Raw genomic sequence first — 27,208 nt, 5'->3', positions numbered from 1 at the left:
TTAACCTCAGGAACACTCCTGAGCACCCATTCTTCTAAAAGAAGAACTTATGTCTGAAATGTCATCAGCCTGGTTGGTTTTTGTCTTCTTGATATAAACCTAGATATCTGGAAGAAGAAATCTTAACTGAGATTAACTGCCCTTAAGACTGTCCTGTAGGCAAGTCTGCAGGGCGTTATCCAGCCCACCATGGGTATTGCTACCCCTAGCCAAGTGGTCCTGAATGGCATAGGAAAGCAAGGGAACAAAGCCACAAGGTGCACAGAAGTGACAGAATGTCTCCATGGCCTCTGCTTCAGTTTCTGCTTCCAGGTTCCTGTCATGAATTCTCTCAGGGATGGCATGTGACTTGGAAGTGGCAAAAATCTTTTCTTCCCCAAGTTGTTTTTGGCCATGGTGTTTATTCACAGCAACAGAAAATTTAACTTAGACAATCGCGTTATAAGGCAATATTCTCTTTCAATAAGCTAAATAAAATGGAATCCATAGGGCTCACTGGTATTAATATACTCGTTTCCAACAATTTTTCATAGTGAAGAACTGTTGTGCCTGTCCCCACAGTGACTGTGTGGGCCCTAAGCACGTCTCAGGACCACAAGCAGAGGTAATGGATGTCTTGAATCACATGCTTCATGTTCCTTTTAAAATTTGAGGTTATATAGTTTGAAATGTAGCCATGTGAAAAATAGCTGTTAAAACCAACACTGAAAATTCTCTAGAATAGGCAATGATGTTCAGATAACTATTTGCAGCTAATGTGCTTAATACATTACTATTGCTGAGTACTACTGTTGTTCCACAGGAAGCAAGTATTCAGTTCTCACAAAAACTCTGCACTAGGCAACAGGTTTGAAAGTGATGTCTAATTGAATGGCAGACAAGGTGACAAATCAGAAAGGTTTGACAAAATTGGATATGCTCAACTCTCACAAGAACAGAGGGGAGGGAGGGAAGGAGAGAGGGAGAGGGAGAGGGAGAGGGAGAGGGAGAAGAGAGGAGAGGAGAGGAGAGGAGAGGAGAGGAGAGGAGAGGAGAGGAGAGGAGAGGAGAGGAGAGGAGAGGAGAGGAGAGGAGGCAGTTTTACCAGGACAGCTATAGAGACAATTGCAGTGAGAGAACAAGCTAGATGCAGGGTAAGACAGAACAAGCCAGAGAATGAGTAGGAGCTAGAAGATTTGAATATATTGCTAAAGTTAGTATGAGGCCAAGAAGAGAAATTCAGGAGAGGCTGATAGAGAAGACTGAATCAATCAGCTTGGAGAGACGTTTGAGTCTGAAATGAGTTGAATCAGCCAGCCAGAGCTCAGAAAGAACTAGGAAGAGATGAGCTTATTCGGCAACAAGTCTCAGAGCCTGAAAACATTCTAGGCCTAGGAAATATTGTATAGAGGCTAGAAGCTTCCAGGACTAGGCCTAGGTTAGCACACAAGAGTCAGTAAGCCTCAGAGACAACAGTTACATCAGGAAAAAAAAAAGTTACCTTTATAAAAACTTCTATTCTGAACTCTAATATAAAATAAGTTATTTAAGTCTACATTGGGTTATGAAACATTGTTTGAGATTTTCTTTGGTATAAATGGCCAAAACTCACTTTGTGTGAGACAGGAGATAGTGGCACGTATCTTTAATCTCAGCACTTGAGAGGCAGAAGCAGGCAGACCTCTAAATCGAAGGCCAGCCTGGTCTACAAAGAGTTTCAGGACAACCAGGGCTACACAGAGAAACCTTGTCTTGAAAGCAAACAGACACATTTACTTTGGGTGAATTTTATCAAAAGTTTTTAGGAATGATTTGGAGATTAAAAAAAAAGTCCCTCACAACTCAACTCTTTGCTTCTCTGGATCCAAGGTCTGAATTCACTTCACTGATTGATAATTACGCACAAAACAAAAGCAAAGCACTGTGCTATTTTCCATCTACCCTCCTAACTACCCCATCTACCCTCGGCAAGATTCTATTATCATGAAGTGATGGTGGTACTGATTTCTAGGTCAAAACTAGAGTTACAAGACCAATTCTTTTTATTTTAAAGAGTATAAATTTCTCATTGGAAAATATAGTAATTTTAAAATTAGAAATATTTATTATTTTATTTGAGGCTTATGACTGTTTTGTTTGCATGTATGTATGTGCACCATGTGGGTGCCTGGTGTCTGTCAGGAGAGGGTGTTGGTTCCCTGGAGCTAGAGCCACAAAAGGTTATGGACCACCACATGAATGCTGGGAACAAACTTTGGGTCCTCTGCAAACGCAGCAAATGCTCTTAACTGCTAAGCCATCTTAGACCCTTATTTTTGTTTATCTCAAAAGCCCAACACTTGTACAAATAAACTAGCATTACTCACACAAGCTGAGAAAGTAGCGGGATGTATATTTATCTGGTAGGGAATCACAGCCTATGCTATAGCTGGCTGCCCTCCCTCTCAACACAGGAGATTGATTATTCAAGAGATGGCTAACTACCCCATCTCTGCCATCCAGAACCTTGAATCTAGGATCATTTGTCCTCTGGACCAGGCCTTCTTTAGAAAATCTTGGCTGTTCAAAGATTATGAAACACATATTTAAAATGAAAAAGAAAAAATGGTTATTTCCCATCCCAGAGTAGCATAAAAGGATTCTTAAGAAGAGCTAGAAGAAAACAAACACACTGGACACATCCCTATAAAAGAGACACCTGTATTTTTATTTAATTTTAGAACTTATAAAACAATGCTTCTCAACTGAGGCAGTTTTGCTAGGGGCGTTTGGGAATGCCCAGGGACGGTTTTGGTTTTTACAACTTGTGTTGAGGGTACTCCTGACTAAGAATGTTGCTAATACCTAAAGACATAGTACACTTTCTTACAACAAAATATTATCTGCCAGCAGTGCCTAGATTTAAACCCTGACTAGAGGAGCAGACTTTATACAGGTTTAAAATCTAGGTCAACAGGGCAGGCAGTGACACAGGAAAAGTGACTTTTAAAAAAATAATTGTATTATATACGAATGATGCATGCATGCATGTTTCCAGGCTGAACTTTGGACTCAAGTAATCAGGTTTGGTGGCAGGTACATTTACCTAATGAGCTGTCTTACTGGTCTGAAAATTATTCTTCTAAATTTCTTTCCCTTAAATTTTGAGATTATAATATAATTACATCATTTCTTTATTCCCTTTCGTCTTCCTAGTTCTCCCACATGCCCTTCTCCTTGCTCTATTTCAAACTTACAGCCTCTTTTTTATTTTTATCACATGCGTGTGTGTGTGTGTGTGTGTGTGTGTGTGTGTGTTCCTAGTATAACCTGCTTAGTCTGTATTATCAGGTAGCCTAGGTTCTCAAATATAGGAGTGGGATCAAGTAGATACACATCTGACCTCCTGCAATGAGAAAGGAAACTGTACTTTTTGAAGACGGGACCCTCTTTAAGTGAAATATCACCATTAGATGCCTTCATGGCAATTTGAAAGCTAAGGAGATTTTATGTGGAGAGTAGAATACCTTCTTTGTGACTCCTGTTTTGTGTAGCTGTTTTTATATAGTAAGTCATATTCTTATTTCACGATGAGGAAAACTACAGTCTTTGTATGGATAAACACCTTCTGAAAATCTTATTGTGGTAAGAGATGGCCATACTGTAAAAAATAAGGTCCATTTCTTTATTCTTTCTGAAATGTACTCCCATGCAAACTGTTTTCTTTTCTATGTAATGCTCTCAGCATTTAAACACACTTACTTTACACCTATTTGTAATTTTTGGTAATTGTCCTCTAGTTGTATTTTGATTCTGAAAAGAGCCAAATCCTTATCTTCAAACTCCTTTAAGTCCTCTTAGCACACAAAATTACTTTGAGCACAGTCTCTCAATGGCTGGCTAGATAAGCTAGCCAGTGATGAGAGGACAAGTGGGGAAACAATAGAGTTCCCAATAGATACTGCAGCACCATACTTTACAGGGCAGGAAGACTGACTAGGTACCAAATAAGCACACACACACCAAACCCGTAGCCCATATGCAACAGTCAAACTCAAAACAATAGCTCCTTGAGTAGTATTTCCATTTTTAAACTTGAATTATTTAAACTTAGTATACACCTTTTTACTTCACAAAAATGTAGAAGGACTTGTAAAAGACTTGCATTTACTGCCTTTACTATAAAGCCAGCAAGTGAGGCAGGACGGCTGGGAACTTAAGTCTCACAGTATCAGCGATGAGCTGAAATGGATGGATCTGCTTACATATTAGCCGTTTGCAGAATTGGAAATGTAGAAAGGAAACTCAATTACCGGCTGTTTCTGTTAGATGCTATTAACAGCCATGTACTTTAAAGAACGTCACCAACTGGCAACAGTGGAGATACATTTAGTCATTGCTGCAAATAACTAATATTCAATGTACTCAAACTTCTCTATGGGATCTCTTCACTATTTCACAAAATATATCACTACTAAGCATAAAGGGAGTCATATTAACACTAAAAACACAGACACACAAGTAATTTTCCTCCTTTATTCAACAGTGACTACCAGCCATTAAAGCATGCTACTACTTACCTGGGATGAAAAAGTACACACTAGGAAGTCAGCCTGAGAGAGAAAGTGTATATCCAGGATCACGCCCCGAAGTGAATTTTCTGTGTACCGATTGTGTAGTCCAGCTGACCAAGAAATAGAGTTATCACTAATAAATTCATAATTGGAGTACCTGAAAAAAGAAAGAGATTTGATGACTAAACCAACAGTGTTTTATTGACCACGTCTTTTAAATTTATTTATTCACTTTATATCTTGTTCACTGCCCCCTCCTGGTTACCGTCACAAGCCTGTGCCTCTCCCCCTTCTCTCTGAATGGGTGAGGGCCCCCCTGGGTATCCCTCCACCCTGGCACTTCAATTTCTGCAAGATTAGGTGCTTCCTCTCCCACTCAGGCCAGACAAGGCAGCCCAGCTAGAAGAACATGTCCCATGTATAGGCAACAGTTTTTGGGATAGCCCCTGTTCCAGTTGTCCAGGACCCACATGAAGACCAAGCTGCACATCTGCTACATATGTATGGAGAGGTCTAGGTCCAATTTGTATATGTTCTTTGGTTGGTGGTTCAGTCTCTGACAGTCCCAAGGGTCCAGGTTAGTTGACTCCATTGGTTTTCCATAGAGTTCCTATCCCTTCTAGGGCCTGCAGTCCTCCCTATTCTCCCCAAGAGTCCCTAAGCTCCGCCCACTGTTTCACTGTGGGCGTCTGCATATGAGAAGACCACTTCTTTAATCAAAAGCTCCCTCTTTAACACTGAGAACCTGATAATATTTAATAGAGAGCTGAAGCAACTTTCAAGTGAACAATGGAAAAGAAACTAATTCAGAATATCCTGCATATTAAATGTTACTGAAGCCAGGTGTGGTGGTATATTCCTGTAACAAATATCCAGCTGGCTGAGACAGGAGGACTGAGTTCAAGGCTCCCCTGGCTACAGAGTGGAACCATGTTTCAAAAGACAGATTCTGCCTTATTATCTTAAACACACACATACACCACTATGAGCTTTAGTAATTCATGTCAGAATATGAAGGTTTCTTATTCTTTTTTTTTAATTTTTATTTTTTTAAGTCTCTTTGTAATGAGTACCCTTCTAAGAGTTTTTCTGAGCTTTTTCAATATTTAAATGGAGCTGTTTTAGAAATACATCACAACAGACTTTCATTTAAAGTTTTAGTTTATAATTGTGACAGATCAGATTTGAGTAAACATAAATGTCTTCATTAATTTTACAAATAATGCAAATAAATTTAAAAATGAATAGTTAAAATCTTTGTGACAACCAACAGTCTTCAATTTCCATCCCCTTTGAGGATCCATCTATTATTCTTAGCCATACAGTAAGAGAAAACCCATTCCATTGGATTTATGAATGCAAGCTCCTTGTGGATGGATTTCTGCCAAGTAATATGTCAGTAGTCTTATCTAAGATATGTTCTTAAAATATCAAAACTGGTTGTCTTGGAAAAGTCTACAGCTGATGAAATGATTCTGCTCTGAATTAGAAATCACTGTCTTGGTGTGTAAATCTTTAGACTAAAATTGGGCACCTTACTAAAAAGGGAGTAACATTCACACGTCCTTTATATAATTTCATTAAGAATTAACAGAGTGCTTACATATACCTTACATATAGGAAATGTTGAACAAATATTAGCTATGATGAGCATCTATACCTAATTTTAATCTTTACAGTTCTCTAAATCTATACTCAGAATCACCTTCTCAGTGAGGATTTGAAGTTTGAATTTGAAATTCCTAGTCTTTCTGCCTGCACTGTTTTTGGCCATGGTTCACCTTGTTATGAGGTGTGTTTACTGCTTGCATCCCTCTCCTGCTTCCATCACCCCTACCTGGAATCTAAGCTCTATTAACCATAAGCATTCATCTGCAGGGTGAATGCTTGAGCACTCTCAATACCTACAAGGGAATCGGGAACACAGTGAAAGGATAAAGGAGTATTATCCTGAGATAATACTGCTTCTTGCTTACAAACTCTGAAAACATTAAGAATCAGTTTATATTTTGGCTCTAAACAGTACTCCCCAGGGTTAGGCTCACGCGATAGGACTTGGCTGTCCACACAATGCTAGAATTACATACATGCCTGAATGAGTCTATCTTTGATTTAGAATGCTTAATAATGAAAAACTAAATATGTAACCATATTATCTGGGATTTATTTGAATTGTCTCATGATATTATCCAGGTTTGGTGTGAACTCACTACGTAGTTTACACTGACCTTAAATTATGATCGCCCTGCCTCAGCCTCTCCAGTACTCCAACATCTAAGCATTTGGAAGCTTTAGTTTCCATTTTCATCCTTACCCCTAAATCTTCCCTGCCTCAAAAAACAACAGCTTATGGACATATTTGGTAGTTCTTAGCTCTTTGGCTGCCAGTCATTCCATGATTTTAAATTCTCTAATGTAAATTACTTAGGAGAGATGTCATGGGTGAACTCCATCTCCATGAAGCATGAAGTATGATGCTGTATGAATGACAGAGGACTGACTGCACACCTGCACAGAGAGCTACACAGGTAATGCTCATCTCGACACCCTCTTCAGATCTACTATCCAGAAACAGGCTTCTCTTCCTAATGTGTGAAGCCCGTGAATCATTTACATTTAATTTTTCACCTAACCCCTCTTAAAGTAAAACAATCTTATAATATCACCTTGGACATGATATACCTGTTGCAGAATAAATGAATGCTTTTGGTTGCTTGTAAAGAAGAATAGTAAAGATTTTATAATTTGCTTACATAGCAAAACCCCATCATAAGAGGTCTAAAGAGAGGTAACTCAGGATGGGAAATGTTTAAGTAAAAGAACGAAGAGAGATGGCAGTTAAATTCCTGATTAATATATTAGCAATGATGTAGGAAACTAAAATGAATTTCCAAAGAGGAAAAATATGCATAAAGTGTTACCACTGATTTTACAGTAGAACACAGACAAAGCTGCTGCCTAGAGTGCCATGGGGAGGGGTCGAGGAGCTGAGGAAGAGACATTCAGGTTTCACCATTTCCACAGTAAAGGAGATATTGCTACTGTACTGTAATGGCTGCTCAGCATAAACATGCCATGTGGGACTGGGTCAGGGCTGTAAAATGTTTATGTCCTTTTATGTAAATAGTTCAAAGTCTGGAAACCCAGCTTGAGGAAATAATGGAGGCATTTTAGACATACTTTGTATCATTATTTATAATAGTAAAACACTGAAAATAACCTAACAATCCGGTATTAGGAAAAGGCTTGCTCAAGTCATCAACAGCGGATTCAGACAGTGGGTACGGCCATTAAATGTGGTGTTTACATACCACCGTTGGACACTGAATAAAAGTATGGAAAAAGGGATCTAAGCAAAGGAGACCTCAGCAAAGCGGCACCTCTACTTCTCGCAGCCAAGACTCAAGAGTTCAACGTAAAATGATGTCCATGCTCAAGAGGTTACAACATTATAAATCAGGCATGTACCTACAATGTGAACTCAAGGCTAGTCTGGGCTACACAGCCAAGTCTCAATGAAACCCAATAAGTAATTATTATTATTAATTATAAAAGTTAAATCAATGAGGTACACAGAGTGTCAAAGATCAGAGGCAGAGACAGTCACAATACAATAATTTCTGGAAACTTTATACCCTTCATTCAATACTGGAAAGTTCTAGACAGAAAAATCAATTAACAAAAGAAGAAAAGTGGAAGACTGGAAAGAGGACTGTGCTGTTAAAAGCACTTGCTGATCCTTTATAGGACCCGAGTACAGTTCTTACACCCACACTGGGTGACTCACAACAGCCTGGAACTCCAGCTACAAGGAATCTAACACAGTCTTCTGGATTCTGTGGGAACCCACACATACGTTGTGTACACACACACACACACACACACACACACACACACACACACCTTAAAAGCAAAACATGGACTTCGTCCAAACTGACCTGACATATTTATAGTGTCCTTTGTTCAAAAGCGACAGAATAAATGTTCTCAAATGCATATGAAACATTCTTCTGAATAAAGCATATGTTAGGTATAAAACAAGTAGTTTTCTTTTGCACACAATGGTATTTAATTGATATGAGTTTCAGAAGTCTTGGGAAACTCACAGATGCGTACAAATTAAACAAAGTACTCTTGAAACAATGGGTAAAAGAAGAAGTCAAAATACCTTAAAGCAAACATGGGAACACAGTAGGGCAAAATGACCAGAGTTAGCCAAAGCAGTCCCGAGAGGAAGGTTCACAGCAGTAAACCACACCAACAGAGAGAAAAGCTCTCAAACAGACAAACTCACATTGTAGCTCAAGAAATATAGAGTAAGATCCAACATAAACTAAAAAGAAGGAAAACAACTAAGACATATAACAAAATATAGGTTTCAAAAATTATTTAAAAGATCATAGATATTAAAGTTTGAGTTTTTGACTTATGAAGAAATAAAAGAAAATTCAAATAAATTCAGGAAGGAAGAGAAAACGTAGACCTGCCCAGTGAGACTTCTCAGTGAATAAAGGAGCTTGACACACAAACCTGAAGACCTAAGTTAGATCTCATGGAGCCAAGTAAATGTGGAAGTTAGGAGCTGTCCTCTGACTCTACATGGAAGCTGTGGTAGTATACTACTACCACTAGTACTACCACTACCACCACTACCACTACCACTAGTACTACCACTACCACTACCACTAGTACTACCACTACCACCACTACCACTACCACTAGTACTACCACTACCACTACCACCAGTACTACCACTACCACCACTACCACTACCACTAGTACTACCACTACCACCACTACTACCACTAGTACTACCACTACCACCACTACCACTAGTACTACCACTACCACCACTACTACCACCACTACTACCACTAGTACTACCACTACCACCACTACTACCACTAGTACTACCACTAGTACCACCACTACTACCACTACCACCACTACTACCACTAGTACTACCACTACCACCACTATCACTAGTACTACCACTACCACCACTACTATCACTATTGCCACTACCACCACTACTATCACTATTACCACTACCACCACTACTACCACTAGTACTACCACTACCACCACTACTATCACTACTACCACTACTACCACTACCTCTACCACCACGATTACCATGACTACCACTACTACTACCACCACCACCAACAACAACCAGAAGACTAATAATAATTATCTGACACCATTAATACTAATAGCATGGAAATACAAAACAAAACAACCAACCACGAGACTACTATAAACAAATTGGGTAATCTACAGGATATGGATGATTAAAAAAAATTAACTCATCAAGACTAAATAAATAAATACAGATAATCTAAACAGAACAATACCAAGTAAGGACATTGAATTAGTAGTAAAAGGCCTGCTATCAAACTGCCACTGCTAGGTTCTACCAAATATTTAAAAAGAGAATACCGACTTTCCAAATATTTTATTTGTTTTGAGACAGGGAACTGTTTACATAGCACAGTATGGCCTGGAATATGCTTTACTTTTGAGTGCCATAGCAGGTATTTTTCTAAATATTCAATGAGGTCACCAATATCTTAATAGCAAAGTCACTAAAACCATTATAAGAAATGTATACAGCAATATTCCCTATGAACAAAGGTAGAAGAACTTCTATAAAATACTAGCAAATTTAATTCCACAGCACATTTAAGAAGTATGATCAAATGAAGTCTGTTCTAAGGATAGGAGGTGGCCCATCACACAGCAGTCAGAAACATGACCCGTTGCCGTAACAGAAGAAAGAACAGCAATAGAAATCCTGCATGATTATCTTAATTGATAGAGACAAACTATTTGACAAGATTCAACACCTGTTCATGGTAAAGCTTTCAAAAAGTATAAGAATATACATCAGCATAATACAGGCCATACATGACAAGTCCACAAATGACATCAGACTAAAGAGTGGAAGGTTGGCAAATTTTCCTCTAAGAGGAAAAAACTAGGCTAAGGCAGGAGGATTACAAATTCCAGGCCAGCCTGGGTTACCACTGGCATCCTGGACAAAAGGTATTCAAGCAAGAAAGGAATATGTGAAATATCTGCTTGTCGATGGTATGGTCTTATAATTAGAAAACCCTAGAGTCCATTAAAAGTCTTAAAACTGATTGATAAGTCCAGTATAGTTATAGGTTACAAAATAAACATACCAAGAATCCCCAAACCAGTACTATTTTTATATGCTAGCGAACTAACCCAAAATGAAATTAAGAAGCCAATCCCATCTGTAATAGAACCAAATAAAATACTTGAGTATAAATTTAGACAGTAGGTGGAAGATCTGCATGTTAAAAAGTGTGAAGTACTGATGAACAAAACTGAAGACTTAAAGAAGTACAAATATCAATAAACTGTTAAAAGTTTCTTTACTCAAAGTGACCAGCTCAGATTTAATGCAATTCCTATCAAAACTCCAATTTCATTTTCCACAGTAGAGAGGCAGCCTACCTACAAGCTATATAGAACCAGAAAAGATCTGAATCTCTAAAAGCAATCTTGAGCGAAATTCACCAACCTGGAAGTCTCACACCCCCTGATTTCAAAGCTGTGCATTACACAGCTGCTGTAATCAAAATAATGCAGCTTTAGCATAAAAACAGATACAATGATCAGAGAAATGGAAAGCTCCAAAATGAACCTAAGTATCTATGGTTTTTTCAAGAACATCAGATAGAAAAAGGACAATCAGTCTAAGAGATATAGTATTAGGAACACTAGATATCCACAGATGAAAAAATGAAAATAGACCCCTGTCTTACACCAAGTTGAAAACAAAAAACAAACTCAAAATGGACAAAAGATTTCAGTATAGTCTGGAGACTACAAACTATTTCAATGACACTGGGAGAAAGCTCTGTGAAACTGGTTTAGGCAACAATATTGTAGACAAGACTCTAAAACCACAGACAACAAACGAAAAAGCAGCAAGTAGGACCTCTTCAAACTAAAATGTTCCCGCAAAGCAAATGCACTGCAGAGGGAAATGTGCACACCTCACGTGTCTGATAAGGATTAATTTCTAAAACTGGCAAAGAAAAAATAAAGGTATCACTATTTGCAGATAGCATGATAGTATCCATAAGTGACCCCAAAAATTCTACCAGAGAACTTCTCCAGCTGATAAACAACTTTAGCAAAGTGGCCAGATATAAAATTACCTCAAATAAATCAGTAGCCTTCATTTATACAAGTGATCAACAGGCTGAGAAAAAAATTAGGGAAAACACTCCCTTTACAATAGCCACAGATAATATAAAATATCTTGAGATAACTCTAAACAAGTGAAAGATCAGTATAAGACTTCAAGTCTCTCAAGAAAGAAATCGAAGATCTCAGAAAATGGAGAGATCTCCCATGCTCACGGATTGGCAGAATTAATATAGTAAAAATGGGGGAAGTCCCACACCCGCGGATCCCGGCCCGCAGCAGCTCTCTGCTCCCAGACCCGGTGAGAGAGAGACCCAACCGCCTGGTCAGGTGGGCACTCCTGAGGCTGCAGAGCGGAAGAGACCACCAACACTGCTCACCCCTGCCCACATCCCTGGCCCAAGAGGAAACTGTATAAGGCCTCTGGGCTCCCGTGGGGGAGGGCCCAGGAGCGGCAGGACCCCTGCCACAGACACCGCCGGACCCTGAAGGAAACAGACCAGATAAACAGTTCTCTGCACCCAAATCCCGTGGGAGGGAGAGCTAAACCTTCAGAGAGGCAGACAGGCCTGGGAAACCAGAAGAGACTGCTCCCTGCACACACATCTCGGACGCCAGAGGAAAAAGCCAAAGACCATCTGGAACCCTGGTGCACTGAAGCTCCCGGAAGGGGCGGCACAGGTCTTCCTGGTTGCTGCCGCTGCAGAGAGCCCCTGGACAGCACCCCACGAGCAAACCTGAGCCTCGGGACCACAGGTAAGACCAAATTTTCTGCTGCAAGAAAGCTGCCTGGTGAACTCAAGACACAGGCCCACAGGAACAGCTGAAGACCTGTAGAGAGGAAAAACTACACGCCCGAAAGCAGAACACTCTGTCCCCATAACTGACTGAAAGAGAGGAAAACAGGTCTACAGCACTCCTGACACACAGGCTTATAGGACAGTCTAGCCACTGTCAGAAATAGCAGAACAAAGTAACACTAGAGATAATCTGATGGCGAGAGGCAAGCGCAGGAACCCAAGCAACAGAAACCAAGACTACATGCCATCATCGGAGCCCAATTCTCCCACCAAAACAAACATGGAATATCCAAACACACCAGAAAAGCAAGAACTAGTTTCAAAATCATATTTGATCATGATGCTGGAGGACTTCAGGAAAGACCTGAACACACTTAGGGAAGCACAGGAAAACATTAATAAACAAGTAAAAGCCTACAGAGAGGAATCGCAAAAATCCCTGAAAGAATTCCAGGAAAACACAATCAAACAGTTGAAGGAATTAAAAATGGAAATAGAAGCAATCAAGAAAGAACACATGGAAACAACCCTGGATATAGAAAACCAAAAGAAGAGACAAGGAGCTGTAGATACAAGCTTCACCAACAGAATACAAGAGATGGAAGAGAGAATCTCAGGAGCAGAAGATTCCATAGAAATCATTGACTCAACTGTCAAAGATAATGTAAAGCGGAAAAAGCTACTGGTCCAAAACATACAGGAAATCCAGGACTCAATGAGAAGATCAAACCTAAGGATAATAGGTATAGAAGAGAGTGAAGACTCCCAGCTCAAAGGACCAGTAAATATCTTCAACAAAATCATAGAAGAAAACTTCCCTAACCTAAAAAAAGAGATACCCATAGACATACAGGAAGCCTACAGAACTCCAAATAGATTGGACCAGAAAAGAAACACCTCCCGTCACATAATTGTCAAAACACCAAACGCACAAAATAAAGAAAGAATATTAAAAGCAGTAAGGGAAAAAGGTCAAGTAACATATAAAGGGAGACCTATCAGAATCACACCAGACTTCTCGCCAGAAACTATGAAGGCCAGAAGATCCTGGACTGATGTTATACAGACCCTAAGAGAACACAAATGCCAGCCCAGATTACTGTATCCAGCAAAACTCTCAATTAACATTGATGGAGAAACCAAGATATTCCATGACAAAACCAAATTTACACAATATCTTTCTACAAATCCAGCACTACAAAGGATAATAAATGGTAAAGCCCAACATAAGGAGGCAAGCTATACCCTAGAAGAAGCAAGAAACTAATCGTCTTGGCAACAAAACAAAGAGAATGAAAGCACACAAACATAACCTCACATCAAATATGAATATAACGGGAAGCAATAATCACTATTCCTTAATATCTCTCAATATCAATGGCCTCAACTCCCCAATAAAAAGACATAGATTAACAAACTGGATACGCAACGAGGACCCTGCATTCTGCTGCCTACAGGAAACACACCTCAGAGACAAAGACAGACACTACCTCAGAGTGAAAGGCTGGAAAACAACTTTCCAAGCAAATGGTCAGAAGAAGCAAGCTGGAGTAGCCATTCTAATATCAAATAAAATCAATTTCCAACTAAAAGTCATCAAAAAAGATAAGGAAGGACACTTCATATTCATCAAAGGAAAAATCAACCAAGATGAACTCTCAATCCTAAATATCTATGCCCCAAATACAAGGGCACCTACATATGTAAAAGAAACCTTACTAAAGCTCAAAACACACATTGCACCTCACACAATAATAGTGGGAGATTTCAACACCCCACTCTCATCAATGGACAGATCATGGAAACAGAAATTAAACAGTGATGTAGACAGACTAAGAGAAGTCATGAGCCAAATGGACTTAACGGATATTTATAGAACATTCTATCCTAAAGCAAAAGGATATACCTTCTTCTCAGCTCCTCATGGTACTTTCTCCAAAATTGACCATATAATTGGTCAAAAAACGGGCCTCAACAGGTACAGAAAGATAGAAATAATCCCATGCGTGCTATCGGACCACCACGGCCTAAAACTGGTCTTCAATAACAATAAGGGAAGAATGCCCACATATACGTGGAAATTGAACAATGCTCTACTCAATGATAACCTGGTCAAGGAAGAAATAAAGAAAGAAATTAAAAACTTTTTAGAATTTAATGAAAATGAAGATACAACATACTCAAACTTATGGGACACAATGAAAGCTGTGCTAAGAGGAAAACGCATAGCGCTGAGTGCCTGCAGAAAGAAACAGGAAAGAGCATATGTCAGCAGCTTGACAGCACACCTAAAAGCTCTAGAACAAAAAGAAGCAAATACACCCAGGAGGAGTAGAAGGCAGGAAATAATCAAACTCAGAGCTGAAATCAACCAAGTAGAAACAAAAAGGACCATAGAAAGAATCAACAGAACCAAAAGTTGGTTCTTTGAGAAAATCAACAAGATAGATAAACCCTTAGCCAGACTAACGAGAGGACACAGAGAGTGTGTCCAAATTAACAAAATCAGAAATGAAAAGGGAGACATAACTACAGATTCGGAGGAAATTCAAAAAATCATCAGATCTTACTATAAAAACCTATATTCAACAAAATTTGAAAATCTTCAGGAAATGGACAATTTCCTAGACAGATACCAGGTATCGAAGTTAAATCAGGAACAGATAAACCAGTTAAACAACCCCATAACTCCTAAGGAAATAGAAGCAGTCATTAAAGGTCTCCCAACCAAAAAGAGCCCAGGTCCAGACGGGTTTAGTGCAGAATTCTATCAAACCTTCATAGAAGACCTCATACCAATATTATCCAAACTATTCCACAAAATTGAAACAGATGGAGCCCTACCGAATTCCTTCTATGAAGCCACAATTACTCTTATACCTAAACCACACAAAGACACAACAAAGAAAGAGAACTTCAGACCAATTTCCCTTATGAATATCGACGCAAAAATACTCAATAAAATTCTGGCAAACCGAATTCAAGAGCACATCAAAACAATCATCCACCATGATCAAGTAGGCTTCATCCCAGGCATGCAGGGATGGTTTAATATACGGAAAACCATCAACGTGATCCATTATATAAACAAACTGAAAGAACAGAACCACATGATCATTTCATTAGATGCTGAGAAAGCATTTGACAAAATTCAACACCCCTTCATGATAAAAGTCCTGGAAAGAATAGGAATTCAAGGCCCATACCTAAACATAGTAAAAGCCATATACAGCAAACCAGTTGCTAACATTAAACTAAATGGAGAGAAACTTGAAGCAATCCCACTAAAATCAGGGACTAGACAAGGCTGCCCACTCTCTCCCTACTTATTCAATATAGTTCTTGAAGTTCTAGCCAGAGCAATCAGACAACAAAAGGAGATCAAAGGGATACAGATCGGAAAAGAAGAGGTCAAAATATCACTATTTGCAGATGACATGATAGTATATTTAAGTGATCCCAAAAGTTCCACCAGAGAACTACTAAAGCTGATAAACAACTTCAGCAAAGTGGCTGGGTATAAAATTAACTCAAATAAATCAGTTGCCTTCCTCTATACAAAAGAGAAACAAGCCGAGAAAGAAATTAGGGAAACGACACCCTTCATAATAGACCCAAATAATATAAAGTACCTCGGTGTGACTTTAACCAAGCAAGTAAAAGATCTGTACAATAAGAACTTCAAGACACTGAGGAAAGAAATTGAAGAAGACCTCAGAAGATGGAAAGATCTCCCATGCTCATGGATTGGCAGGATTAATATGGTAAAAATGGCCATCTTACCAAAAGCAATCTACAGATTCAATGCAATCCCCATCAAAATACCAATCCAATTCCTCAAAGAGTTAGACAGAACAATTTGCAAATTCATCTGGAATAACAAAAAACCCAGGATAGCTAAAGCTATCCTCAACAATAAAAGGACTTCAGGGGGAATCACTATCCCTGAACTCAAGCAGTATTACAGAGCAATAGTGATAAAAACTGCATGGTATTGGTACAGAGACAGACAGATAGACCAATGGAATAGAATTGAAGACCCAGAAATGAACCCACACACCTATGGTCACTTGATTTTTGACAAAGGAGCCAAAACCATCCAATGGAAAAAAGATAGTATTTTCAGCAAATGGTGCTGGTTCAACTGGAGGGCAACATGTAGAAGAATGCAGATCGATCCATCCTTATCACCCTGTACAAAGCTTAAGTCCAAGTGGATCAAGGACCTCCACATCAAACCAGACACACTCAAACTAATAGAAGAAAAACTAGGGAAGCATCTGGAACACATGGGCACTGGAAAAAATTTCCTGAACAAAACACCAATGGCTTATGCTCTAAGATCAAGAATCGACAAATGGGATCTCATAAAACTGCAAAGCTTCTGTAAGGCAAAGGACACTGTGGTTAGGACAAAACGGCAACCAACAGATTGGGAAAAGATCTTTACCAATCCTACAACAGATAGAGGCCTTATTTCCAAAATATACAAAGAACTCAAGAAGTTAGACCGCAGGGAAACAAATAACCCTATTAAAAAATGGGGTTCAGAGCTAAACAAAGAATTCACAGCTGAGGAATGCCGAATGGCTGAGAAACACCTAAAGAAATGTTCAACATCTTTAGTCATAAGGGAAATGCAAATCAAAACAACCCTGAGATTTCACCTCACACCAGTGTGAGTGGCTAAGATCAAAAACTCAGGTGACAGCAGATGCTCGCGAGGATGTGGAGAAAGAGGAACACTCCTCCATTGTTGGTGGGATTGCAGACTGGTAAAACCATTCTGGAAATCAGTCTGGAGGTTCCTCAGAAAATTGGACATTGAACTGCCTGATGATCCAGCTATACCTCTCTTGGGCATATACCCAAAAGATGCCTCAACATATAAAAGAGACACGTGCTCCACTATGTTCATCGCAGCCTTATTTATAATAGCCAGAAGCTGGAAAGAACCCAGATGCCCTTCAACAGAGGAATGGATACAGAAAATGTGGTACATCTACACAATGGAATATTACTCAGCTATCAAAAACAACGAGTTTATGAAATTCGTAGGCAAATGGTTGGAACTGGAAAATATCATCCTGAGTGAGCTAAGCCAATCACAGAAAGACATACATGGTATGCACTCATTGATAAGTGGCTATTAGCCCAAATGCTTGAATTACCCTAGATCCCTAGAACAAACGAAACTCAAGACGGATGATCAAAATGTGAATGCTTCACTCCTTCTTTAAATGAGGAAAAAGAATACCCTTGGCAGGGAAGGGAGAGGCAAAGATTAAAACAGAGACTGAAGGAACACCCATTCAGAGCCTGCCCCACATGTGGCCCATACATATACAGCCACCCAATTAGACAAGATGGATGAAGCAAAGAAGTGCAGACTGACAGGAGCCGGATGTAGATCGCTCCTGAGAGACACAGCCAGAATACAGCAAATATAGAGGCGAATGCCAGCAGCAAACCACTGAACTGAGAATAGGTCCCCTATTGAAGGAATCAGAGAAAGAACTGGAAGAGCTTGAAGGGGCTCGAGACCCCAAAAGTACAACAATGCCAAGCAACCAGAGCTTCCAGGGACTAAGCCACTACCTAAAGACTATACATGGACTGACCCTGGACTCTGACCCCATAGGTAGCAATGAATATCCTAGTAAGAGCACCAGTGGAAGGGGAAGCCCTGGGTCCTGCTAAGACTGAACCCACAGTGAACTAGCCTATGGGGGGAGGGCGGCAATGGGGGGAGGGTTGGGAGGGGAACACCCATAAGGAAGGGGAGGGGGGAGGGGGATGTTTGCCCGGAAACCGGGAAAGGGAATAACACTCGAAATGTATATAAGAAATACTCAAGTTAATAAAAAAAAAAATATAGTAAAAATGGCCATCCTACCAAAGGCAATCTACAGATTCAATGTAATCCCCATCAAAATTCCAACACAATTTTCAAAGACATGGGAAGAGCAATTCTCAAAGTCATCTGGAAAGGCAAAAAACCCAGAATAGCGAAAACAATTATTGACAATAAAAGAATGGCTGGGGGAGTCAGCATCCCTGACCTCAAGCTCTACTACAGAGCAATAGTGAAAAAAACTGCATGGTGTTGGTACAGAGACAGACATCAATGGAATAGAATTGAATACCCAGAAATAAACCACATACCTATGGACACTTGCTCTTTGACAAAGAAGCCAAAAATATACGATGGAAAAAAGAAAGCATCTTCAATAAACGGTGCTGATCTAACTGGATGTCTGTATGTAGAAAAATGAAAATAGACCCATATTTGTCACCATGCACAAAGCTCAAGTCCAAGTGGATCAAGGACCTTAACGTAAAACCAGATGCACTCAATCTAATAGAAGAGACAGTGGGAAAGAGTCTTGGAACTCATTGGCACAGGCAGAAATTTCCTAAACAGAACTGCAATGTCTCATACTCTAAGATCAAGAATTGATAAATGGGACCTCATCAAACTGGAAAGCCTCTGTAAGGCAAAGGATATGGTCAACAAGACAAATCGGCAACCTATAGATTGGGGAAAAAAATCTTCACTAACCTCACATCTGATAGAGGAATAATATCCAAAATACATAAAGAATTCAAGAGGCTAATGATCCAAAAAACCAAACAACCCAATTAAAAAATGGGGTATAGATCTAAACGGAGAATTCACAACATAGGAATCTTGAATGGCTGAGAAGCACCTAAAGAAATGTTCAAAGTCCTTAGTGATCAGGGAAATGCAAATCAAAACGCCCCTGAGATTCCACCTCACACCAGTCAGAAAGGCTAAGATCAAAACCTTAGGTGACATCACATGTTGGCAAGGATGTGGAGAAAGAGGAACACTCCGCCATTGCTGGTGGGATTGCACACTGCTACAACTACTCTGGAAATCAATTTGGAGGTTCCTCAGAAAATTGGAAATAGATGTACCTAAAGAAATACCACTCTTGGAAACATACCCAAAAGATGCTCCACCATGCCACAGGGGCATGGGTTCCTCTATGTTCATAGTTGCTTTATTTGTGATAGCCAGAAGCTGGAAACATCCTAGATGTCCCATGACGTAAAAATGAATACAGAAAATGTGGTTCATTTACACAATGGAAAACTACTCAGCTATTAAGAATGAGGACATCCAGAGTTTTGCAAGCAAATGGATGGAACTAGAAAATGTCATCCTGAGTGATGTAACACAGACCCAAAAGGACATGCACAGTATGTTCTCACTAACAAGTGGATATTAGCCCCCCCCCAAAAAAGTACAGAATACCCAATACAGTCCACAGAACTCAAAAATATCAACAAGTTGAAGGACCCAAGTGAGGACATCTCAGTCCCCTTTGGGAGGGAGAAGAAAGCAACCACAAGAGGGAGGGAAGGAGGGACCTGGGAGTAAAAGGGGACAGGGGCTGGGAGAGAACCTTAGATGAAATGCCCTACAGTGGGGAGAGGGAACTTGTTGAGCCCACCTCCAGCAGAAAGACAGGGCATCAAATGAGAGATGGGGTTGCTATCCCACAGTCAAAACTCTGACCCAGAATTCTTTCTGTCTGGAAGAAATGCAGAGATGGAAATGAAGGTCCAGAGACAGGCCCAAAGTGGGATCCAGCTCAAGGGGAGGCCCCAAGACCTGATGCCATTACTGAGGCTATGGGGTGCTCACAAAAAGGGACCTATCATGACTGCCCTCTGAAAGACCCAACAAGCAGCTGAAAGAGTCAGATGCAGATGTGTGCACTCAACCAATGGACAGAAGCTGCTGACCTCTCTGGTTGAATTAGGGAAAAGCTGGAGGAAGTTGAGGAGAAGGCAACCCTGTAGGAGGACCCGCAGTCTCAATTAACCTGGACCCCTGAGATCTCTCAGACACTGGATCACCAACCAGGCAGCACACAGCAGCTGAGATCAGGCCCCCAACACACACACAGCGGAGGACTCCCGGGTCTGGGTTCAGTCAGAGAAGATGCACCTGACCCTCAAGAGACTGGAGGTCCCAGGAAGTTTAGAGAGGTATGGTGGGGACATCCTCATGGAGACAGGGGTGGCGGGGGAGGAGGTATGGGATATGGAACAGTCGGAGGGTGGACAGGGAGAGGAATAAATTCTGGAGTGTAAAAAAAAAACAGATAAACAAACTATTAAAAAAGAAATGTCAGTAAATACATAGAAGATGAAATAACAATATGTGGAAAAGGATATGAAAAGTGTTCATCATTTCTGAGCACCAGGAAAATGCAAATTAAAACCATAATGAGTTATCATCTCACACCCTTCGGAATGGCTGTACAGGGTAGTAAGTGTCACTCGAGCTGTGGTAGAAAGGAATCCTTGATTCACTGTGGGGACAGCATAAACAACTGTTACCTTAAAGGATGGAACTCACTCAAAACTAAAAACAGAATTACCATAAAATCCAGCAATCCTATTAGAGGCCATATAAAGTAACTGAAATCAGTGTCAAAGAAACCTCTCTACTTTCTCATCGTCATTTCAGGAGCCAGGTTATGGAAGCACTTTAGATGCCCACCAAGGTGCCACCCCCAACCCCTACCACACACAGAAGATGTTGGTGAAGTGATAGGTGTTGATTAGTTTGACTTTTTCTATAATGTATATAGTTTAAAGTATCACACTGCATCCAAACACTGAGTTGTTAGAAATAAATAAGTAAATAGACTTACGTGACCTAACAAGATAGAGTAAATATTATATTAATTGAAAAAAAGTTCAAATCACACCAATTTTTAACTATTTTTTTAAAAAACGTGATTAGGGCTAGGAGGCCATCAGTTTGTAGGGTGCGTGCCCGGCATGCAGCACAGAAACTGGGTGTGGTGGCCTGGGCTTTTAATCTAGTACTGGGTATGGGGTTGGGGGATAGAAGCAGAAGAATCAGAAGTCCAAAATCATCCTTACTTACACGGTGAGCTTGAGGTCAGCCTCGGCCACATGAGACTCCATCTCAAAAACCAGAACCAAAAATGTAACTATACAAATTTCTGAGAGGAAAATGTCATCATTTAAGCAACGGCTGTCACTGGGTAATGGGATTGTGGGCAGTACATTTCTTTCTCTCATATTTATAAACTTTTGTTTCTTTTAAGGGACACAAACTACTCTGCCAATCAAGGGGAGAAAAGGGTTGTGATACATTCAATGATAAGTCAAAGAGTAGAGAAAATTAATATCCTCTCTTTAACCAATTTAGAAATCATGACTAGTGTTTTAGAGTGAATGAGCGCTGTCTATCTGAACCGACAACTGAACGCTTTAGAGGTTTCACTCAGGCATCGCTTAGTGAGTGGCTCTTATGTTAACTGAGTCTTGCACTTGGCTGATGAGCTCTTGGCTACATGTACTCAAACACTTGAGGAAACAGTGGCATTTCAGGCCTTATTCTAAATGTTTTCTTTCCCACCTACAACTAACAGAAAAGAGAGAGCAAGCAGTAATATAAAACAGGAAAATAGTTTAAGCGATTAACTATTGACCAAAGGTTTTCAAATGGATGGTATTTAGATAAGCAATCCAGTATCTACTGGGCCTACACCAGAGCTAGGCACTGCATCAAAAGCATACACAATGTACTGAAGGAGACGGGCGCACAAGTATTCAACCACATCTCAAGAACAAGCAGAGGACAGACATAGCCTACTCAAAGCTTAGGGGTGATTTCTGGGAGGGGTCTGAGCAAAGCTAAGACTGTATTCTTCTCCCCTCCTCTACTTTCATATACACTTACTACATCTTTTTCTTATTTTATTGACCCAGATCATCTGAGAAGACATTTACAGTTTGGATCAAGGCTTTGTCTATGTGCTTCTTCATATTCCGCTAACCCTACAGTAGTACTGTTCACACCATACGCTCTCTGTCTCTTCCATCCCTAGAATGGGAATTCCTTTCCAACAGAGTGTACCATGGAGGCATGGTTACTGCCTCTGTGCTAAGAGGAAGCTAAAGCTTCGGAGTGAAACGGGCCTCACTAGCGCTTTGACCTGGAATGCCCCAGTCTTCAGAACTGTGAGACATAAACTGCCATTTAAGCCCCAATCTATAAAATTTTGTTCATGGCAACTCCAGTGGGTTAAAACAGATTTTGGTATCAAGAAGTATGGTAATGTGTTTGATGATGATTGTGGTGATGCTACACAAATTGGTAGTCTACTTTTCTTTAGATTTCTTATTACAGTACCTCAGGTATGACAAACAAGATATGGCTTGACTAGATTAAGGCGTGTACAAGTGTATAACCTTTGAATTTTGGAACCCATTACTTAGCAACAAGAAGAATCACAAGTTCCTAGATTAAGGATTCTTTTCAACTAAAAGAAATTATCCACTACCGAGCTACAAGTTGGTCTAACTTACTTTGTCTTTGCCTCCTTTAACAAAGCAGGGTCATCGGTAGCCAGATATACTCTTTTTTTATCCACTTGCATTCTGCGTGCGAGAAGCTGAAAATGTTCTTCAACATGTACCATGTACTCTTCGATGGGATGGAAGGCTGCCTCTGTTCCCACTTTGTCTGTGCGTCTGACATGGACTCTGGGGAGAGAGGGAGAGCATGCTGAAACTGTACTGGTACTCAATTAGTATCTTTAGTCACGGTGGCATTAGGAGCATAGCAAACCGATTTTTCATTTATTCTCACCATTAGGAAATATAAAATCATTTTGAAACATTTCACAAATATTTTAATATGGTTTACACGTTGAATAGAACAGGGCAATATGAAAGGCAAGTAAAGGTCTTTGAGAAATACCTTCTCACAGAAAAAGCAAAGGGCATATCAAGAATATATGGGAGCCTGGAAGCAAAATACTCACCAATCCTCCATTAAAAAACAGATTTAAGTTTTAAGGTTTTTGAGACTAAAATCATAACCAGATTCACAGCTTAACATTCTGATGTCTGTTGTTGTTGTTGTTGTTGTTATTATTATTATTATTATTATTATTATTATTATTTTCTTTCAATTTACCCTGTACAGTTACTATAACTTCAGTTTGTCGAATTTAAAGTCATTCAAGGAAATAGACTCATATGAAATTTTCCTACAGTTAAGACAGGCAAGCCTTTAAAAGATAGTGCCTATTTTATGTTCATGAAACCATTACAGCCCTCTGTGTGTGTGTGTGTGTGTGTGTGTGTGTGTGTGTGTGTGTGTGCGTGCTTTATCAAATGCAAACAGAAACAGATCTCATTTGTTGTACTGAGGAAAAAACCCACAATGTTATTAAATGAGGGACACAGGCTTATACTGTCCTACAATGGCTAAGTCACTGACTTCCCAGCATTCTCACCACATCTTAGTCTTGCTAAAGGCGAGGGAGGGCTGGGGTACACTGGGATAACTGTGTCATCTCTGGGCTGTTTTTTTCTTTGCATCCCAGACTGTAGTCCAGATGTGGATTGGATCACAGGAATATCTATTCTTTCCTACATTCTTCTTAATCACTGTTTCTCTCAGATTGGACTTGTTTCCTGTGCTCTGTACAAATGAAGTGGGGCAGAGAGAATTCGCTACTCTGAATTTCAATGAAGTTCAGGGGAGGAATACTATTTAATATTCTGATTTCAGTATGTGCTTCCTTTAGCTCTAACATTTAGAATCGGGGTCAGTAATTACATATAAAGATTAAGAGATGAAGAAAGATGTGGAGTAGGAAATATGAAAATAAAACAAAGGAGCTTCATAAAAACAAAAGGGAGAGAGACAAAGGAAGAGGAGCATCTGAGACAGCAGAAGGGCACACTGAGCCAGTCTGCGGGCTGCCCTATGTGTACAAGGGAGAACAGTCCCCAGATCCTGGAATCTTCGTTCTTTAGTGAAACTGTGACTATTAATTATAAAAAAATCATAGTAAAAGGCAACAACAGCAGTAGTAATATATACTACTGCTATATATTATTGTTTGAGAGGGGAAAATAGATTCTTACCCAATGACTGGATGTTTGAAGCCAAGCTTCTTGGTGGCTTCTTCTATTTCCTTTTCTAGCCAAGGTTGTGGACGAATCAAATATTTGACGAACTGGGACACCCACCACACTGCAGGATCACCATGGACTCTTACGAGTCGATCTGCAAGGTCTTCTGGAACAGCCAGTGGTAAGTAAGGAGGCCGAGGATGAAGGCTGTCTACAATGGGGAGCTCCACCACTTGAATATTTTTGTCATTCACTTCACCTAATGGAACAACAAAACACATTGTGACTACAATACACTTCTCACACATTTGCCATGCAACCAACCTCACTTGGAGTACTGTCACCTTCATAGCAACTCTACGGAAAGATGGTTTTTACTTTATAGTAGAAGCCAGAAAATTTGCTTACAATACTAGAGCAAGAGTGACAGAGCTGAGCATGCCTCTCAAGTGTGGGGCCTTTCTACCAATTCCTACCACCCTGTCACATTATCGCTTCATCCTGCAAGTTAGGACAGTCACCAGCATTTATCAGCCACATGGCTGACAGATACGCTGTTACTAAGTTCATGTTTTCTGTTTGTTTTGTTATTATATAGTAAATGTCCTTGAACTTCTAGCCTGTTATTATAGCAAATGGCCCTTGTATTTCTTTTCTAACAGACACTAAAATAACAAAGAATTACAATTATAAATTAAACCATCTGTATCATTTGTAGAAAAACAATAGACAACTAAAAATATTTTTCTTGGCTAAGTTAGACTTAGTATATATTCAATTATGACAATAATAGAAACTTGTTCCTTACTTATCTCCATAGTCAAGTTCAGAGATTAAGTAATCATTTTCACAGAAGATGATTGCTTTCAAAATTCATCATTACTATTTCTCTCCTACTATATTTATAATGCACTGATAAAAAAAACCCCAATTGATAGTACCCCCAGATTTTACACACTAAAGATTTCTCAGTAGTAAGTAGCAGACAAAAAATACTACACAGAAATAAATTGTACTGAGTTACAATTTTCATAATGGAAAATATTAGAATAAATATACAAAATAATCCCAGTTAAGATGTTGTTATAATCACAGGATAATTAAGGAAACAATATACTTGTAAAAATAAGCCTATAACGTGTATTCATCAATATGAAACAGTTTATTTCTGTGTGTGTATGTATATACATATACACCCATGTATATATATAAAATTTAGAACACAGTTAATAAGGCTAACTGCATAGGTATTTTAAAATCAGTTTAGTACAGTTAAAACTTAAAATTCTGGTAATATTCTATTTCTCTGCTATGCAAAATCATTTCAAGACTTTAAGAATAAGTACCTAAAACATGACATTTGTAGTATGAATGAATGAGTAGTAATAAAAAATTTAACATCAGCACTGCAGTTCATCTAGTACGCCAGCTAAGAAAGCATGGGCGCCTTCTGCAGAGGAGGAACTACAAGAATGTGAGGGAGAAGAATGGGACACATTTTAAATTAAGCTGCACCAGTCTCCCTTAAGGCAAGGGAATCAGAATCAGTGGTGCTTTCTCTGATATGGAAATGATCAGAAGCAAGACACAAATAAAAGAGAAAATAAAGAATGAAAGAGGAAGGGAAAGATGGTTATTTTTAATAATAATAAGAAAGAACAGAGGAAGAAAGCAATTCCTGGTGTTGGGTAGAGTGCATGCTTATAGCCTCAGCACTCAGAAAGTTGAGATAGGGATCCTTAGTTCAAAGCCAGCATGGGCTACAAAGTAAGATGTTTTTAAAAGGCATCACCATTGGGCTCAGTGGAAGAAGAAAGAAAGGGAGAAAATAAAGAAAGCAGCAGCAAACGCTTTCGTACATACCCATAAACATATATACCTACATAAAAGCAGAGAATTAGTAGTGCTATCCTTTGTCACTTCTTTCTAACAAGGTTATTCTAAATGTTCAGTCTACATAGCTCAGATTTCACCAATAAGAACATATTATTCTGATGCCACCGAGTCCTCAATTTCACCATCATTAGCAATACTGACAACCTTCAGAATGCAATGAAAACATCTTCCAGCTAAAGAAGTACAGTTCCATTGCCTCTTTGTTTCTATTTTCATTAACTCATTAGCTTGTTTAAATATTTGTGGAACTATATTCAAATGTTTGAGGAACAGTAAAAATCAAACACCGTAGTAGCCACAATATAAAATCACATGCTTCACCAAGCAAAAAGTACATGATTTCCACTGCAAAATCTCACTTAGATAGGGCCGTTTACAGTGCAAGAGAAATAAAACATCACTTCTATCAAGTGTGCTTTCAAAACTGTCTAGCAAAAGGTCACAAATAAAAGGTATTTCTACTTACCACTAGCAAAGATAAAAACTTTAATTTCTTCAGTCCCCCCGCGCCCCCATTACACACACACACACACACACACACACACACACTTTATAATACTAAATGAATGTATTTTACAGATGTTAGTCGTAATGATGGATCCCCTGAAATTCAAGCCATGGCACTAAGTTTTAAATGGGTGATGTTGCTGACTAGTAGTTCTGAGCCCAGCTGGTCAAGTTTCTGTTAGGGGGAGATTATAAGAAATGGTTTATTAATTTATGCATTGGGTTTTTAACCATGAGAACTGCTTGTCCCTTATGTCTCTCTGCATTGTATGCAATCTAGCTAAGTATAGGGTGCGTGTAAGTGTTATGTAACTGAACACAAAGGGCTCAGGCAGACATGGGTGT

The 27,208-nt window shown here is 39.5% G+C and overlaps 1 protein-coding gene across 3 annotated transcripts in view; it reads right to left on the bottom strand.

Moving 5' to 3' along the window:
* Fut8 (fucosyltransferase 8) overlaps positions 1-27,208 on the bottom strand; it is a 246,864-nt gene that overhangs the window by 7,458 nt on the left and 212,198 nt on the right. For all 3 annotated transcript variants that reach the window (NM_001002289.2, XM_087554154.1, NM_001412189.1), the window contains 3 exon segments: positions 4,539-4,689; positions 22,901-23,077; positions 24,473-24,719. In NM_001002289.2, coding sequence (NP_001002289.2) covers positions 4,539-4,689; positions 22,901-23,077; positions 24,473-24,719 — 575 coding nt within the window.

Source organism: Rattus norvegicus, chromosome 6 (genome assembly GCF_021556685.1).
Source record: "Rattus norvegicus strain SHRSP/BbbUtx chromosome 6, alternate assembly SHRSP_T2T, whole genome shotgun sequence".
Classification (NCBI taxonomy): domain Eukaryota; kingdom Metazoa; phylum Chordata; class Mammalia; order Rodentia; family Muridae; genus Rattus; species Rattus norvegicus.
The sequence above is the reverse complement of the archived record's forward strand: the minus strand, read 5'-3'. Positions and strand labels throughout refer to the sequence as shown.